We start from the raw sequence: 16,041 nt of genomic DNA, 5'->3' as shown, positions 1-16,041 counted from the left end.
AAGGGAGCGGGGAGCTGCTGGGGGGCTGCTGGTCCACCCTGGTTCCAAGCCCCCACCAGCTAGCTGCAACAGGCTGCTCTTCCTGCAAGCAGTGGACAAAGCAGGCGGCTGCCAAACAGTGTTGTAAGGGAGCATTGCACAACTTTAAATAAGCGTGTTCCCTAATTGACCAGCAACATAACATTGTTAACTGGGACAACTTTAAGTGAGGAGTTACTGTATTATCTAGACCATCCCTGACAGCGTTTGTCTAACCTGCTCTTAAAAATCTCCAATGATGGAGGTTCCACAACCTCTCTAGGCAATTTATTCCAGTGCTTAGCCATCCTGACAGGACATTTTTCCTAATGTCCAACTTAAACCTCCCTTGCTGCAATTTAAGCCCATTGCTTCGTGTCCTATCCTCAGTAGTTAAGGAAAACAGTTTTTCTCCCTCCTCCTTGTAACAACCTTTTATGTACTTGAAAACTGTTATCATGTCCCCTCTTAGTCTTCTCTTCTCCAGACTAAACAAACCCAGTTTTTTCAATCTTCCCTCATAAGTCATGTTTTCTAGACCTTTAATAATTTTTTTTGCTCTTCTCTGGACTCTCTCCAATTTGTCCACATCTTTCCTGAAATGTGGCACCCAGAATGGACATAATACTCCAGTTGAGGCTTAATCAGCGCAGAATAGAGCAGAAGAATTCCTTTTTGTGTCTTGCTTTCAACACTCCTGCTAATACATCCCAGAATGATGTTTGCTTTTTTGCAACACCATTACACTGTTGACTCATATTTAGCTTGTGGTCCACTATGACCCCCAGATCGCATTCCGCTGTACTTCTTCGTAGGCCGTCATTTCCCATTTTGTATGTGTGCCGCTGATTGCTCTTCCTGAATGGAGTACTTTGCATTTGTCCTTATTGAATTTCATCCTATTTACTTCAGACCATTTCTCCAGTTTGTCCAAATCATTTTGAATTTTAATCCTATCCTCTAAAGCGTATACCACTCCTCCCAGTTTGGTCCACAAACTTTATAAGTGTACTCTCTATGCCATTATCTAAATAATTGATGAAGATAAACTGAGCAAAACTGGATCCAGAACTGATCCCTGTGGGACCTCACTCGTTATGTCCTTCCAGCATGACTGTGAACCACTGATAACTACTCTCTGGGAACGGTTTTCCAACCAGTTTTACACCCACCTTATAGTAGCTCCATCTAGGTTGCATTTCCCTAGTTTATGAGAATGTCATGTGAGACAGTATCAAAAGCTTTAAAGTCAAGATATACCACGTCTACCCCTCCCCCCACCCCATCCACAAGGCTTGTTACCCTGTCAAAGTAAGCTATCAGGTTGGTTTGACACAGTTTGTTCTTGACAAATTCATGCTGACTGTTACTTATCACCTTATTATCTTCTATATGTTTGCAAATTGATTGCTTAATTATTTGCTCCATTATCTTTCCAGATACAGAAGTTAACCTGACTGGTCTGTAATTCCCTGGGTTGTACTGACATCCTTTTTGTAGATGGGCACTATATTTGGCCTTTCCAGTCTTCTGGAATCTCTCCAGTCTTCCATGACTTTTCAAAGATAATCACTAATGGCTCAATTATCTCCTTAGTCAGCTCCTTGATTATTCTAGGATGTATTTCATCAGGCCTTGGTGACTTGAAAACATCTAATCTGTTTAAGTAATTTTTACCTTGTTTTTTCCCTATTTTAGCCTCTTCTGATCCTATATCATTTTCACTGGTATTCACTATGTTAGACGTCCAATCACCACTAACCTTCCAAGTGAAAACTGAAACAAATGAGTCACTAAGCACCTCTGCTAGTTCCACATTTTCTGTTGTGTCCCCGTCCCCCCCATTGAGTAAGGGGCCTACTCTGTCCTTGCTCTTCCTCTTGCTTCTAATGTATTTTGTAGACTGTTTTCTTGTTACCCTTTATGTCTCTAGCTAGTTTGATCTCATTTCGTGCCTTGGCCTTTCTAATGTCTCTCCCCATCCTTGCGTTATTTGCTTATATTCATTCTTTGTAATTTGACCTAGGTTTCCACTTTTTGTAGGACTCTTTTTTTTTTTTGACTTTTAGATCATTGAAGATCTCTTGGTTAAGCCAGGGTGGTCTCTTGCCATACTTCCTATCTTTCCTATGCAGTGCCCTTTCCTTGTGCCTTTAATAATGTCTCTTTAAAAAACTGCCACCTGTCTTCAATTGTTTTTCCCCTTAGATTTGCTTCCCATGGGATCTTACCTACAAACTCCCTGAGTTTGCTAAAGTCTGCCTTCTTGAAATCCATTATTTTTATTTTGCTGTTCTGCCTTTTATCATTTCATGATCACTTTCACCAAGCTGCCTTCCACTTTCAAATTCTCAACCAGTTCCTCCCTATTTTTCTAAATCAAATTTAGAACAGCCTCTCTCCTAGTAGCTTTCTCCGCCTTCTGAAATTAGAAAATGTCTCCAATACATTCCAAGAACATGTAGGATAATCTGTGCCCTGCTGTGTTGTTTTCCCAACAGATGTCTGTGTAGTTGAAGTCCCCCGTTACCACCAAGTCCTGTGTTTTGGATGATTCTGTTAGTTATTTAAAACAGGATGGATTTGAATTAAACATTTCAGACTAGTTTTACAGCTATATCAAAAAATGAATGATTGTTTGGTAACTTCATTTACTAAAGGTAATTGAAACAGATATTTATGAAGTCATTGGGAGGTGAACTATCTCCAATTCAACAGGTTAATCATAAATATTTGGAGGATTTTCTTGCCGTGCTGTATTAGGAGGAGAACATCACCAGACAGACATTTAAATTGTTTTATTTAACTAAAAGAAAACATTATGTATTCTGGATTTCTTTTCTTCAACAGCAAACATAATAATTTAACAAAACAAGCATATGAATTTTTTAATTTAGTTAAACATTCAAGTTTTTTAAAATCAGGTTTGTTTTTGTTAAAATTGTTAACTAAAATAGTTAAATGAAATAATAAAAACAAAAATTAAATTGACTGCGTCAGCCAGGTCAGCATGAGAAACTTAAAATATTGGCTTCTGCAGCTAACTCAGTGGTCTTCACCTTCATTTTCCTGTTTGTAATCTGGAGAAGGAAAAAAAAGCTTTCCTGCTTTTTCGGGTCCCAAATGATTTCTCAATGTGGAATGAATTAGTCCAAAGGAAGAAAATATTCTTTCTACATCGGCAGAAGAAGCTACTGCTGTTAAAAGTGAGATGATCACTTCAGCAGTCTCTAAATCCAAGTGCTTAAGTGACTTCCACCAGTTCACTGGTGTGACTTTCTTTAAAACCTCATCAGCAAACATATATTTCTTGTTTCAGAGTAACAGCCGTGTTAGTCTGTATTCGCAAAAAGAAAAGGAGTGCTTGTGGCACCTTAGAGACTAATCAGTTTATTTGCATGGTTCACCCTTAGCGCTGAAGTTTATTATAGTTGGCATTATGGAGGGATGATTGCTGGATGTCCATGTCATAGCCAACTCCTCTTCTTCAGCACTTAAGGTTTGACCTTGATATGGAGTATTGAGAATTTTTGCAAGAAAATGAGTTGGAGATTGTGCTTGTCCCATTCATTTTTTTTAATGCTTCTAATTTAACTCTTGTCATTGCATATTTCTCTTTTTAAGATGTCACTCAGTTCCTTTCAAATTTCAACAGTGTCAGCAATAAAACATCTACACCTCTACCCCGATATAACGCGTTCCGATATAACGCGGGCGCGCATATAACCTGGTAAAGCTCCGACACGCTGCTCTGAGCAGCGTGTTAAGGGGGCCAGGCTGGGCCGGGGCTGAGGGGTTGGATAAGGGGCAGAGGGTCTCGGGGGCGTTCAGGGGCTCCCCTCCACCAGGGTCTGGGAGGCAGGAGCTGTGCGGGGGGCACATTTGGGGGCCCCGCAGTCCCAGAGTGGCCCGAAGGATTAGCTCCGCATCCCTTGCCCTGGCCCCAGCCCCAGCCCCAGCCATGTCGCTCGCGGGAGGGGGCTTGGGGGAAGGGATCCCCCCGCACTCACCGGCAGTGGTGGAAGCGGAGCAGCCTGGCCCCAGCCCACTCCACTCCACTCCACCAGCTCCCAGCCGCGGTGCTCTGCTTCCCGCCGCAGGTGAGTGCGGGACCTTTCCCCAACCCTGCCCACAGCGACATGGCTGGGGCTGGGGCAAGGAAAGCGGAGTAGGCTGTGGCCGCATCTCTCCACTTCCTGCCGCAAGTGAGTGCAGGGGGCGTCCTTTCCCCAACCTCCCTGCACTCACCGGTGGCAGGAAATGGAGTGCCATGGCTGGGAGGTGGCGGAGTGAAGTGGGCTGGGGCCGCATTGCTCCGCTTCCCGCCATTGCGGGTGAGTGCCTGTCGGGGCGAGGGGTGTGGATAGGGGCCGAAGCAGTCAGGGGACAGGGAACAGGGGGGTTGGATAGGGGGTGGGGTTCTGGGGGTGATTAGGGATGGGGGTCTCTGGAGGGGGCAGTCAGGAAACAAGGAACGGGGGGTGCCAAAGCAAGTTTGATACAACACGGTCTCACCTATAATGCTTTGAGATTTTTTTTAGTCTCCTGAGGACCGCGTTCTATTGGCGTAGAGGTGTATTTCCCTGCATTTTGTTCAAGCCTACAGAAATAGGCTTCAGAGTACTCGGCATGTGTTCAACATTTCTCTTAAGCCCAATGTTGAGAACTTTGGCTGTGACAGTGCCATCTGTTTTTTTTATGATTTTGTTCACAAACTTGTCATCAGATTAGGCCAGTTCTTGATACAGTGCTCAAAACAGTCCACTACTGAATTCCATCGCATATCTTGTGGGAGAGTTAGCTTCGTTCTTTCCACTTTTTTCAGAGCAGCTGCTGCAAAGCAGTTGTTACGGAAGAATTCTGCAATTTCAACAACATTAGCCTTTATTTCTGGAACACTGAAGTCTTTGGCTAGGAGGTGCATTAAATGAGCACTGCAACCGTATGTTGTTAGCTTGGGACTCTCTTCACTCCCTTGTAAATAGGTTCTTCTCGTCTTGGATACATTTGCAGCATTGTCTGTGACAAAGCTGTGTACTAGACATTTGAATTTTTTCCCCACAGTTTGATATAGCTTTTATTGCTTCTACTTGTAAGTATTCTGCTATGTGTCCATTTCCTGATGTATCAGTTGTTTCTGTTAGGAATTCCCTTCTTCTGTGGTAATCTGCTGGTTCTTATCACAGACTTATTTTATGGTTGTGTCTGGATGATGGAGAATTGTTTTTTCGTTTTGCTAGAGGTGATATACTGTGGCTATGTGACATACATGATGTGATTGAAACGCTATCATTGGCAGATAACTCTGAAACTATACAAAATGATAGTGATCTTGAAGGTGGATAATCTTCAGAGGATGGATTCTCCTAAACAAAATAAGTCAGTGCAGTTAGTTAATTATTATTACCATACTGCTTATTTAGGGTATTACACATTGCGTTAACTGACACTCCGTACTACTTTAAAGGTGAAATTGTAAAAGGAAGATCTGCCTATTTCAGCTATTTATTTTTTATCACAATTGCATCTAAAGTGATAGTACCATAGAATGACAACTATATTTTTTCCTCAAACATGAAAATTCAAGAATAGTCAAGAAGGAAGACAGGCAGTCCTTAAGAAAGAAGTGTAAAATAAAAGTTTACCAACCTGAAGATCCTGCATGTTCAGACATGTTCCTTTCATCATCTTCAACGCAGCTTCCTCTTGAGAAGGAACACTTCTCATGATGATGTTTCATTCGGGCAACCAGGCCTTGCATTTCTTTGTTGCACTGTTTGCATTTTGCATGCATGCCTGTTTTACTCACAGGTAGAGGAACTTCATTTAAAATATTCCCAAACTGGGTCTCCCTTTACGGCTTGCTGCCATTAGAGGTTTTCCCTTCTAGTGAGAGAATGGTATGGTAGATCTCAAATCAATGAAGGCTATACTCAGAAAGACCTCAAGACTTCTGGAAAATGCTGCTCAAACAGTTTCACTTCTGTTTCTACTGTCTGTCCCTCCCGTCTCACATTTATCTCCAGACTTCTTCTTCTTGTTCGGATCTATTCCACCCCCAACAATCTTCTATCATTGAACTTTTGAAATTTTGCACTTTTAGAGAGAGGTAAGGGATTGATTCTATACATAAATTTGCAGAGGGACAATAGGGTCGAGGTCTCTTATTTCTTACCTCTGTATATTTATTTTAAAACATTTTTGCTGTTAACAAGCATGTCATCTCTGGAGACACAGATACACTGTTTGAGAACTGCAAAACTAAACATCTCTGATGGTATCTTCTAGACTGAGCACTGAATCCCATTGGGTAGATAGAAAGTTTAACCTAAATAATCTATACAAAAGCCCATGGACCCCCCATAAGATTGGAACTATTGGAACTCATTTACAAAACTTTTCGTAAACATTATATGAATATGTTGTCTCATACTATAGAATTCAAATTTCTAATCTCTATTCCATGATGAGATATCTTGGAGCTATAATATATCTTAAAATCGCCCCCCCCTCTCCCATTTGTCTCTTCTGCAGACTAAATAATCCCAGTTCCCTCAGCCTCTCCTCATAAGTCATGTGCTCCAGCCCCCTAACCATTTTTATTGCCCTCTGCTGGACACTCTCCAATTTTACTACATCCTTCTTGTAGTGTGGGGCCCAAAACTGGTCACAGTACTACAGATGAGGTGTCATCAATGTCGAATAGAGGGGAATGATCATGTCCCTTGATCTGCTGGCAGTGCTCCTACTTATACAGCCCAAAATGCTGTTTGCCTTCTTGGCAACAAGGGCACACTGTTGACTCATATCCAACTTCTCATCCACTGTCACCCCTAGGTCCTTTTCTGCAGAACTGCTGCCTAGTCACTTGGTCCCTAGTCTGTAGCAGTGCATAGGATTCTTCCATCCTAAGTGTAGGACTCTGCCCTTGTCCTTGTTGAACCTCATCAGATTTCTTTTGGCCCAATCCTCTAATTTGTCTAGGTCCCTCTGTATCCTGCCCCTACCCTCCAGCCTATCTACCACTCCTCCCAGTTTAGTGTCATCTGCAAACTTGCTGAGAGTGCAATCCACACCATCCCCCTGATCGTTAATGAAGATGTTGAACAAAACCAGCCCCAGGACCGACCCTGGGGCACACTGTTTGATACCAGCTGCTAACTAGACATGGAGCCATTGATCACTACCTGTTCAGCCCGATAGTCGAGCCAGCTTTCTATCCACCTTATAGTCCATTCATCTAGCTCATACTTCTTTAACTTGCTGACAAGAATACTATCAAAAGCTTTGCTAAAGTCAAGGAATAACATGTCCACTGCTTTCCCCTCATCCAGAGCCAGTTATCTCATAATTTTTTTATATTTTTTTTTGATGATGTCCACAGCTGTGGTCCCTCACTCCCCCCCTCTGGGGAGCGGGCTAGCAGCCCCCCCCCCCCAAGGGGCTACAGTTATCTCCTCATAGAAGGCAGTCAAGTTAGTCAGGCATGACTTGCCCATGGTGAATCCATGCTAACTGTTCCAGATCACTTTCCTTTCCTTGAACTGCTTCAAAATTGATTACTAGAGGACCTGCTCCATGATTTTTCCAGGGATTGAGGTGAGGCTGACTGGCCTGTAGTTTCCCAGATCCTCCTCCTTCCCTTTTTTAAAGATGGGTGCTACATTAGCCTTTTTTCAGTCATCTGGGACCTCCCCCGATTGCCATGAGTTTTCAAAGATAATGACCAATGGCTCTTCAATCACATATGCCAACTCCTTTAGCACCCTCGGATGCAGCGCATCCGGCTCTGTGGTCTTATACTCATCCCAGCTTTTCTAAATACTCCTGAACCACTTCTTTCTTCACAGAGGGCTGGTCGCCTCCTCCCCATGCTGTGCTGCCCAGTGCAGTAGTCTGGGAGCTGATCTTGTTCGTGAAGGTAGAGGCAAAAAAAGCATTGAGTACATTAGCTTTTTCCACATCCTCTGTCACTAGGTTGCCTTCCTCATTCAGCAAGGGGCCAACTCTTTCCTTGATTTTCTTCTTGTTGCTAACATACCTGAAGAAACCCTTCTTGTTACTCTTAACATCTCTTGCTAGCTGCAACTCCAATTGTGATTTGGCCTTCCTGATTTCATTCCTGCATGCCTGAGCAATATTTTTATACTCCTCCCTGGTCATTTGTCCAATCTTCCACTTCTTGTAAGCTTCTTTTTTGTGTTCAAGATCAGCAAGGATTTCTCTGTTAAGCCAAGATGGTCGCCTGCCATATTTCCTGTTCTTTCTACATATCGGGATGGTTTGTTCCTGCAACCTAAATAAGGATTCTTTAAAATACAGCCAGCTCTTCTGGACTCCTTTCCCCCTCATGTTGTTCTCCCAGAGGATCCTGCCCATCAGTTCCCTGAGGGAGTGAAAGTCTGCTTTTCTGAAATCCAGGATCTGTATTTCGCTGCTCTCCTTTCTTCCTTTGGTCAGGATCCTGAACTCGACCATCTCATGGTCACTGCCTCCCAGGTTCCCATCCACTTTTGCTTCCCCTACTAATTTATACCTCGCAGTAGGGTCATACTTCGCAGTATCTTTAGTGCCCACATGGATGAGTAGCATGGGGTAGTAGTCAGAGGGCTGGATGATCCTCAACAATCCCTCTGTAACGTCTCCGATATGGGCCCCTGGCAGGCAGCTTACCTCCATGTCAGGACATGTCATGTCAGGACAACAGCTGGGGGCCTCTCAAAAAAGAGTCACCAGTCATCACTATCATATATTGCCTCTTGGGAGTGGTGGCTGCGATCTTCCCAGCCTTGGGGGTAGATGGCTTCTCCTCCTCCACCTTTGTGGGTGGTTCCTCATTGTCAGGGCACCATACCTGTTTTCCATCACCATGGTGGGTGGGTTGGGAGTATTGGTGGAGCACTGCCTGCTGTCAGAAGTAACCAGCTGCCGGTGTCCTCCCTGTGACAGAGCCATCTGTTCCTCCCCAAGGGTTTAACAGCAATCCTCTGAAACTGTGTAGCTTCCTTCAGCCTTGGATATCTCCACATGAAATCTCCACATAATCTTAATGAATTCGAGTTCTTAATCTGAGAGCCGTATTGTAGGACAGTGCTGTGCTCAGAATGTGAGAGATGGAATAGCATTTATATTGTAATATACTTCACTGGCCTAACTGTAGAAGTGATTTTATATATTGATCGATTTTTTTTTATGGGGGGGGGAGGGTCAGGTGTATTAGGAAGTGACTTGCTTAGTATGGAGACTTGAATAAAGGGAAGACTTATATGAAGAGTAGTTTAGTTTGCCAGTTATCTCCTGTTCCCTGCTGAATTTGCAAATGTTTGAGGACGCTAACATTGTTAAACCTATTTTCTTTTGTTTGATGCTATAGTGAAGTCATAACTGATGTTTTGAAAACAACAACAGCAAAAGCTTAGGACAAATATGTACATTTAAGTGGGGAGTACTTCCACTTAATCTGCTTTACAGAGTTGTACTTTGCGTACATTTCAGTGGAGATGCACTTTCTGTATAAAAACAATCTATAATTACTGCTGCATCTGCAGTCACTCTTTCCCTGTGGAGATATTGATGGATATTAATAAGTAAATATTAGTAGTAAAATAAGGCATACATTTTTGGATTTGTGTTAACATATAACGTCTCTTGTTATGGTTAAAATAAAGCTATATGAACAAATAGACTATAGTTGCTTTGCCTGTTCAGTGTATTTGGTGTCTTATATAAATTTCTGTTTAACTTGTAGATTTTGGATCTCTGTTTGACTTGGAAAATGATCTTCCTGATGAGCTGATCCCCAATGGAGAGTTAAGCCTTCTAAATAGCAGTGGAAATCTTGTTCCAGATGCAGCTTCCAAACACAAACAACTTTCTGAACTTCTAAGGGGAAGCGGTAGCTCTACCCTAAATCCTGGGATTGGCAATGTGAACTCAAATAGCCCTGTCCAGCAAGGAGTTGGTAGCCAAGTCCAAGGGCAGCCGAACAGTGCTAACATTAGTAATCTGGGTGCTATGGGTAAGAGCCCTTTAAACCAGGGAGACACTTCTGCTTCAAACCTGGCAAAGCAGGCAGCCAGCACCTCTGGACCTACCACACCTGCATCACAAGCACTGAACTCTCAAGCACAAAAGCAAGTGGGGATGGTGACAAGCAGCCCTGCAACATCACAGACTGGACCTGGGATATGTATGAATGCTAATTTCAGTCAGACTCACCAGGGCCTTCTCAACAGTAACTCTGGCCACAATTTAATGAATCAGCCTCAGCAAGGACAAGGGCAGGTAATGAATGGATCTCTTGGGGCAGCTGGAAGAGGAAGGGGAGCAGGAATGCAATATTCTGCCCCTTCCATGCAAGGGAATGCAGGCAGTGTGCTGGCAGAGACTTTAACTCAAGTGTCACCACAGATGGCTGGTCATGCAGGCCTGAACACAGCACAGACAGGAGCAATGACAAAAGTATGTACATATAACTTTATAAATTCTATCTGTCTAGATTCATGTTTTTCCTCCAGGTATCTGAGAAATTGATTTTAGTAACTGATAAAAATTCAGGCGTCTTGAAAGTATTTGTTTTCAGTTTTTATTAGGTGTAAATTAGATATCCCTGGTTCATGTAAAACTAAGATACTAGACTTTTAGTAGTGATGAGTGTAATTTAACTGACTGTGTGCTAAAGATCCCAAACAGATCACATTTCTGAGCGGAAGAGGAAACTTTGGTCCTGCTTAAGTAATCTATTTATCATGTGAAAATTTTAAAGGTTTCATGCTTACAATAGGATATGTGTAATTTAAAGAAAATTGGGTTTTGAAGTTTCATTTTAAAATTAGCCTAAGACTATAAATTCTGTGTATCAAGTCTTTTCAGCAATGAATGTTTCACTGTTTAAAAAAAATTCTGATTCAACTCTGATTCTCTTATTGCGTTCCATTGTGTGTAGTAAGAAAAAGAAAAGAGGAAAAATTTGCTTTGTGAATTCTGCACTTATCCGTTTCAGGCATTAGGATGTCCTGAAAATGAGACACAATGAAAGCACTGCTTTTATTATCATCATAAATGAAAATGGCTGTTTAGAATCTCTTTGAAGAAGGCTAAAACTAGGACAAAATCTTGCTAGTAAGTTATTGGAAGAGAAGAATTCAGTGGCCCAAAAAAGAAAAAAAAATGGTTTACTGACCATTTCTGTATGCTTTACTCTAGCAAACAGAAAAAGTGTTTATTTCAAGCTAAGCACATTTAGTACTGATAAAAGGTGCTAGACTGAGAGGCTTGAAGATATGTACCTGTTTACAGAAAAATTACAGAATAGGCAGAGGCAATACACGCTTCTCCATACTGCCATGTCAGTATGCTCCCATTGAAGTCTTTGGCTTCTTTGCTTAAAGACGGGTACCAATTAGCAGAATTATAGTGACTGTTTTTGTGATGTAGACACCTGTCTGTCAGAGGGCTATGAGACTGTCAGAGACAGTACAAGTGTGTGAGTGGCAAGTCACCCATTTATAGCGCCCCTCTTCCCCCCCCCCCCCCACCCACACACACAGCTGAAGAGCAGAGTCAGAGTTTTTGTATTTATTCCATTTATTGATCTGGTCTATAACACATCTCTTACTAGTGGGTGGGGAAAAGTCATGTTTCACAAGTTAAGCAAAACTGCTATTGTCAGAGTCTCTTTTCATATTGGAATCTCAGGGACCCCACTTTTGTGTATTGTTGCTGTAGTTACAAATTTGAGATATTGGAAAAGTGTAAAAGTCATGTGGTAGTATTGGACACTGACATCCTATTTAGCCACTGAACACAAAAAGTCAGGTTCAGTTTCCATTACCACTCAGTTCTTTACGCTTCTGCTGAAACTGCAAACAAGAATGCATTGAGTAGTTTGGTGATGTGGCTACATATCTCTTTGGGTTCTGTTATGAAGACTGTTTATTTCACATAGGCCACTAGGCTAAACCTGACAGGGGAAGAGCATATTTTCTGTGTGAAGTGTAGTCTACCAGCCACTTCACTTCTTCAACAGCTGGGAGTGCAGAGCTTTCTAGTAAGGAATTTCCCTGGACCCTGTCTGAGGGTTGGGGACCATTTTAGTATCACTCTTGGCTGCAGTGTGTTAAATTTGTTGGTTCGTTGCTGACAGAAGTTGGGGCACAAATTCTGCTCATCCCCATTGGGGGATGATTTTCTTTATTTTAACGAAGGGAAGCTTAAAGGTCTAAACAGATTGGCAGCATGATGTAAAGCTGAGCATACTTATCGTCAGTCTATGAACCTAAACATTTAGATGCTCTTTGTATAGCGATTGACTGCTATAGTTACAGGAGAAGAATGGTTATTGGGAAGTAAGTAGGGAAAGGGGTAGGTGATTATTTTCTTGTACTAGATTTGTTTTTCTCTGAAATGTGTGGAAATGGAATGAAAATATCTAATTATTTGGCTTATTTCTGTTTTTTAAAAACAACAAGGAGTCCGGCCACCAGACTCCTTGTTGTTTTTGTGGATACAGACTAACACGGCTATCCCCGATACTTGATTTTTTAAAAAGTAACCCATTGGAGCAGGTTTCTTTAGCTTCTACACAGCTGTGTTATGTAGGTTATAACTTGATTGTATGCACTTAAGATGAAATGGACTTTGGGGCAGAGGTCCTTACTTGGGCCAGAGGTCCTTACTTGGGCCCTCTGCCCTGGAGTTAATTTTACCAGTTTTGAGTAAGAATCACTTATCAAGCTGAATGGAGGTCATGTGACTTCTGCTTTTTTATTCTGTGATGCAATTTTTTTTTTTAAAGAACTTATCAATGACATATATTTCAAACACTCAGGAAGACAAGCTCTCTGTTGAAGAGGCCTTTCGGTCTGTGGCCCTGATCTCGCAATGCGTTGAGTTCTAAACAGAGTATGTGGAAGAGTGTGGTTTGCTTAGTGCAGCAAAAAAAAGGCTGAGAGATTATATGACTTCTCTGGATAAATACATTAGGGGGTAAGCACTAGGGAGGGTGATGACCTATTAAACTAAAGACAATGTTGGTACAAGCACAAGTGGTTATAAATTAGCCATGAACAAATTCAGTCTGGAAATTAGAAGGAGGCCATCAGAGGGGACGGGTTCTGGAATAGCATGCCAATAGGAATTGTGGGGGCAAACAACTTATTTAGTTTTAAGAAAAGCTGGACAAATGTACTGTGGTTGTACGCCAGCTTACTTGTGATGGTTGGGGGAGGGGCTCAACAGCTTTGGATTCACTTCTGGCTTATGTCCTATATTCCTAAAAGCTCATGCTTCAGGGTTTCAGCCAGTTTCCTGCAGGGGTCAGAAAGAGATCAACCGCCCCTCCCCAAGGGGAATAAATAGTATTCTAGTGTTGGTTTTTTGTTTTTTTTAACCCCTTCCTCTGAAAGCATAGAGAAGGCCACGATGGAGGGGACTTTGGAGGGGAAGGCAAGGACTCTTAGGTGGCACTGAGCATTCTCTCTGGTGCTTGCCTGGCTGATTCTTATGTGCTCAGGATCTGACTGATTGCAATATGTGAAGTCAGGAAGGAATTTTAATTAGCAGTGACCTTGGGGAGGGGGTTGCTTTCCTCTGCAGCATGTAGTTGTGGGTCACTTGCCAGGGTTATCTGGGTGTATCTTAATAATTTCTCTGCCATTGTGGGGGCCTTCGGCACTGGTGCACCTTGGTCCCTCGGGGGCCTTGGTCCCCTCTGTTGCACATAATAGTGTAGCTTCTTATGGGCTCTAAGACTTTGGTCTAATTTTGGTTGTTGGATTTAGGGTGTAGGTGCTGCGAGGTATTGGGGGCCTGTGCTACATGGGAGGTCAGACTACATAATGCGGTGGTTCCTTCTGGCCTTAAACTCTGTGATTCTGTGAAAAAGACTTGGACCTAATTGTGCTTTAGTTTTAGAAAAGAAAAGTAAATGTTAGGTTGCATAAGGAAATGGAAAATAATACTGAAAATATAATCCCATTATATAAATTAGTGGTATGCCCTCACATAGAATAAATACTGTGTTCAGTTCTGATCACCCTGTCTCAAATAGGTATGGCAGAGAGTGAATTTAGAGATGCATGGCGAGAACAATTAGAGGCACAGAAACGTTTCCATATGGGGAGTGTAAAGATTGGGTCTGTTAGCCAGAGAGGACAGGATAAAAGTGTATAATACAGTGTTACAGTGAAGGTAAATCAGGCACTAATACTTGTACCCTTGAAAGAAAAGAACTAGGAGAACTACAGCAAAATTGAAAAAAGCAATTTCATGCATTGCACAACTAGCCTGTGGAACTCATTTGTCACTTGATATAAGTGAGACATTTTAATTAACCTTCCTCTTTATTATCCACATTTTAGTCTTCAATTGTTCATTTATTAAGACAATAAAACATACTAAGCTGTTTCTGTATCCTAAGTATACTAATTCAGAACTGATGGTTCTCCTTTGAGTGATTGTGAATCTATACATTCCACTGTAGGCATATGTGTACCCAGTACAATCAAGTTGGAGACTTTTGCCAAGAGTACCGCTGGTTTGCACATATGCTCCTGCCCTCCTCATGCACAGAGCAGGGGACACAAAAGTGATGTAGCTGTTGCCTCCCTCTCTGTTCCTTCTTACCGCCTGTGCTGGGAGTTGGAGCTTCCTGTCACTTGTGAGCCTTGGTTAGCCAGTTTAGAAAGAGAGATTCTCATTTGGTATATAGGTGTCAGAGTAGCAGCCGTGTTAGTCTGTATCCACAAAAAGAACAGGAGTACTTGTGGCACCTTAGAGACTAACAAATTTATTAGAGCATGATCTTTCATGATCTTTCCAATATATACAGAGAAGTTGGAAGTTTCAGTACAAACTGTAAGAGGCTAATTAGTTAAGATGAGCTGTTAGCAGGAGAAAAACTTTTGTAGTGATAATCAAGATGGCCCATTTAGACAGTTGACAAGAAGGTGTGAGGATACTTAACTTAGGGAAATAGATTGAATCTATTTGGGGGATGAAGGGAGATGTCAATTTTTTTTTTTAAAGATGGTTTACAGTCTGTATGCTGTCCACAACTGTGATGACAAGATGACCCTAATGAAGCCAAGATCTAGAAGGGCCTGCTGTGGACAGAGCTGATAGGAAGTTTAGATCTCCATCTAGAGACATCCTGAAGTCTCGAGTAGTAGCAAGGTCTATGCTGTTTGTCGTCTTCGTCGCTAGGGTATAAAAACACTGAGCATGAAGAGTTATATGGGAATCTTTTGAAGTCCTCTGTCTTTTTTTTACAGTGCAAGGGCGGCAGTCCTTTTCCACAGTTGGGATCGCAGCGCTGTGCAGGAGGGAAATGTTATCTAGTTTGCTTCTGTCCCCTTCCCAAAACCTGCTTCCCATCCCTTTTCTGGGACCCATTTCACAAGGCTGTATTAATTTTAAGACTTCTAGTCTCTCTTTAATCAGAGAGCAATAGCAGAAGTTACTTACCAACACAGAGGGAAAGGATTTTATTCCCGCTATTTCCTGATTCCCCAAAAGGGAGGCTGTCTTTGGCCCCTCCTAGATATAAGAAAGCTGAACATATTCATCAAGAAAATCAAGTTCAAAATGGTTACCCTTGCATCTATTATCCCATCCATAGTGAAGAAGGATTGGTATGCTGCCTTCAATCCTGGCCACAGAAAGTATCTTTGATTCATAGTAGGGAATGCGCACTACCAGTAGATGGTACTGCTCTTTATTGAAAGTAGTAAAGGGGAACTGGTTACAGACCAGCATGTATATCGCTGCATTTCTGACTTTTACCAAACTCTGTTATAATCTAGCAAATGTTATTCCTCCTTCTAGAATAACGGCCCATTCTACAAGGGCTCATTCCAGTTCGTCAGCCTTCTTGAGTAACATACTGATGTGGACGTTTGCAAGGCAGCAGTGTGATCATTGATACAAACCTTCTCCAGACACAGTTATCGCTCAAGCTTTCTTGGGCAATGCCATTTTGGCAAGTCAGTGCTACAGTCTCTCTCCGTGTAATCCAAAGTTTCG

The 16,041-nt window shown here is 42.2% G+C and overlaps 1 protein-coding gene across 3 annotated transcripts in view; it reads left to right on the top strand.

The window, feature by feature from the left end:
- Window positions 1-16,041, top strand: part of CREBBP (CREB binding lysine acetyltransferase) — a 191,352-nt gene that overhangs the window by 24,627 nt on the left and 150,684 nt on the right. For all 3 annotated transcript variants that reach the window (XM_084640891.1, XM_084640892.1, XM_084640890.1), the window contains exon 2: window positions 9,767-10,479. In XM_084640891.1, coding sequence (XP_084497017.1) covers window positions 9,767-10,479 — 713 coding nt within the window. The remainder of the gene's footprint in view (window positions 1-9,766; window positions 10,480-16,041) is intronic.

Source organism: Lepidochelys olivacea, assembly GCF_965140295.1.
Source record: "Lepidochelys olivacea isolate rLepOli2 genome assembly, chromosome: 10".
In the NCBI taxonomy this organism is placed as follows: Eukaryota; Metazoa; Chordata; order Testudines; family Cheloniidae; genus Lepidochelys; species Lepidochelys olivacea.
The sequence above is the reverse complement of the archived record's forward strand: the minus strand, read 5'-3'. Positions and strand labels throughout refer to the sequence as shown.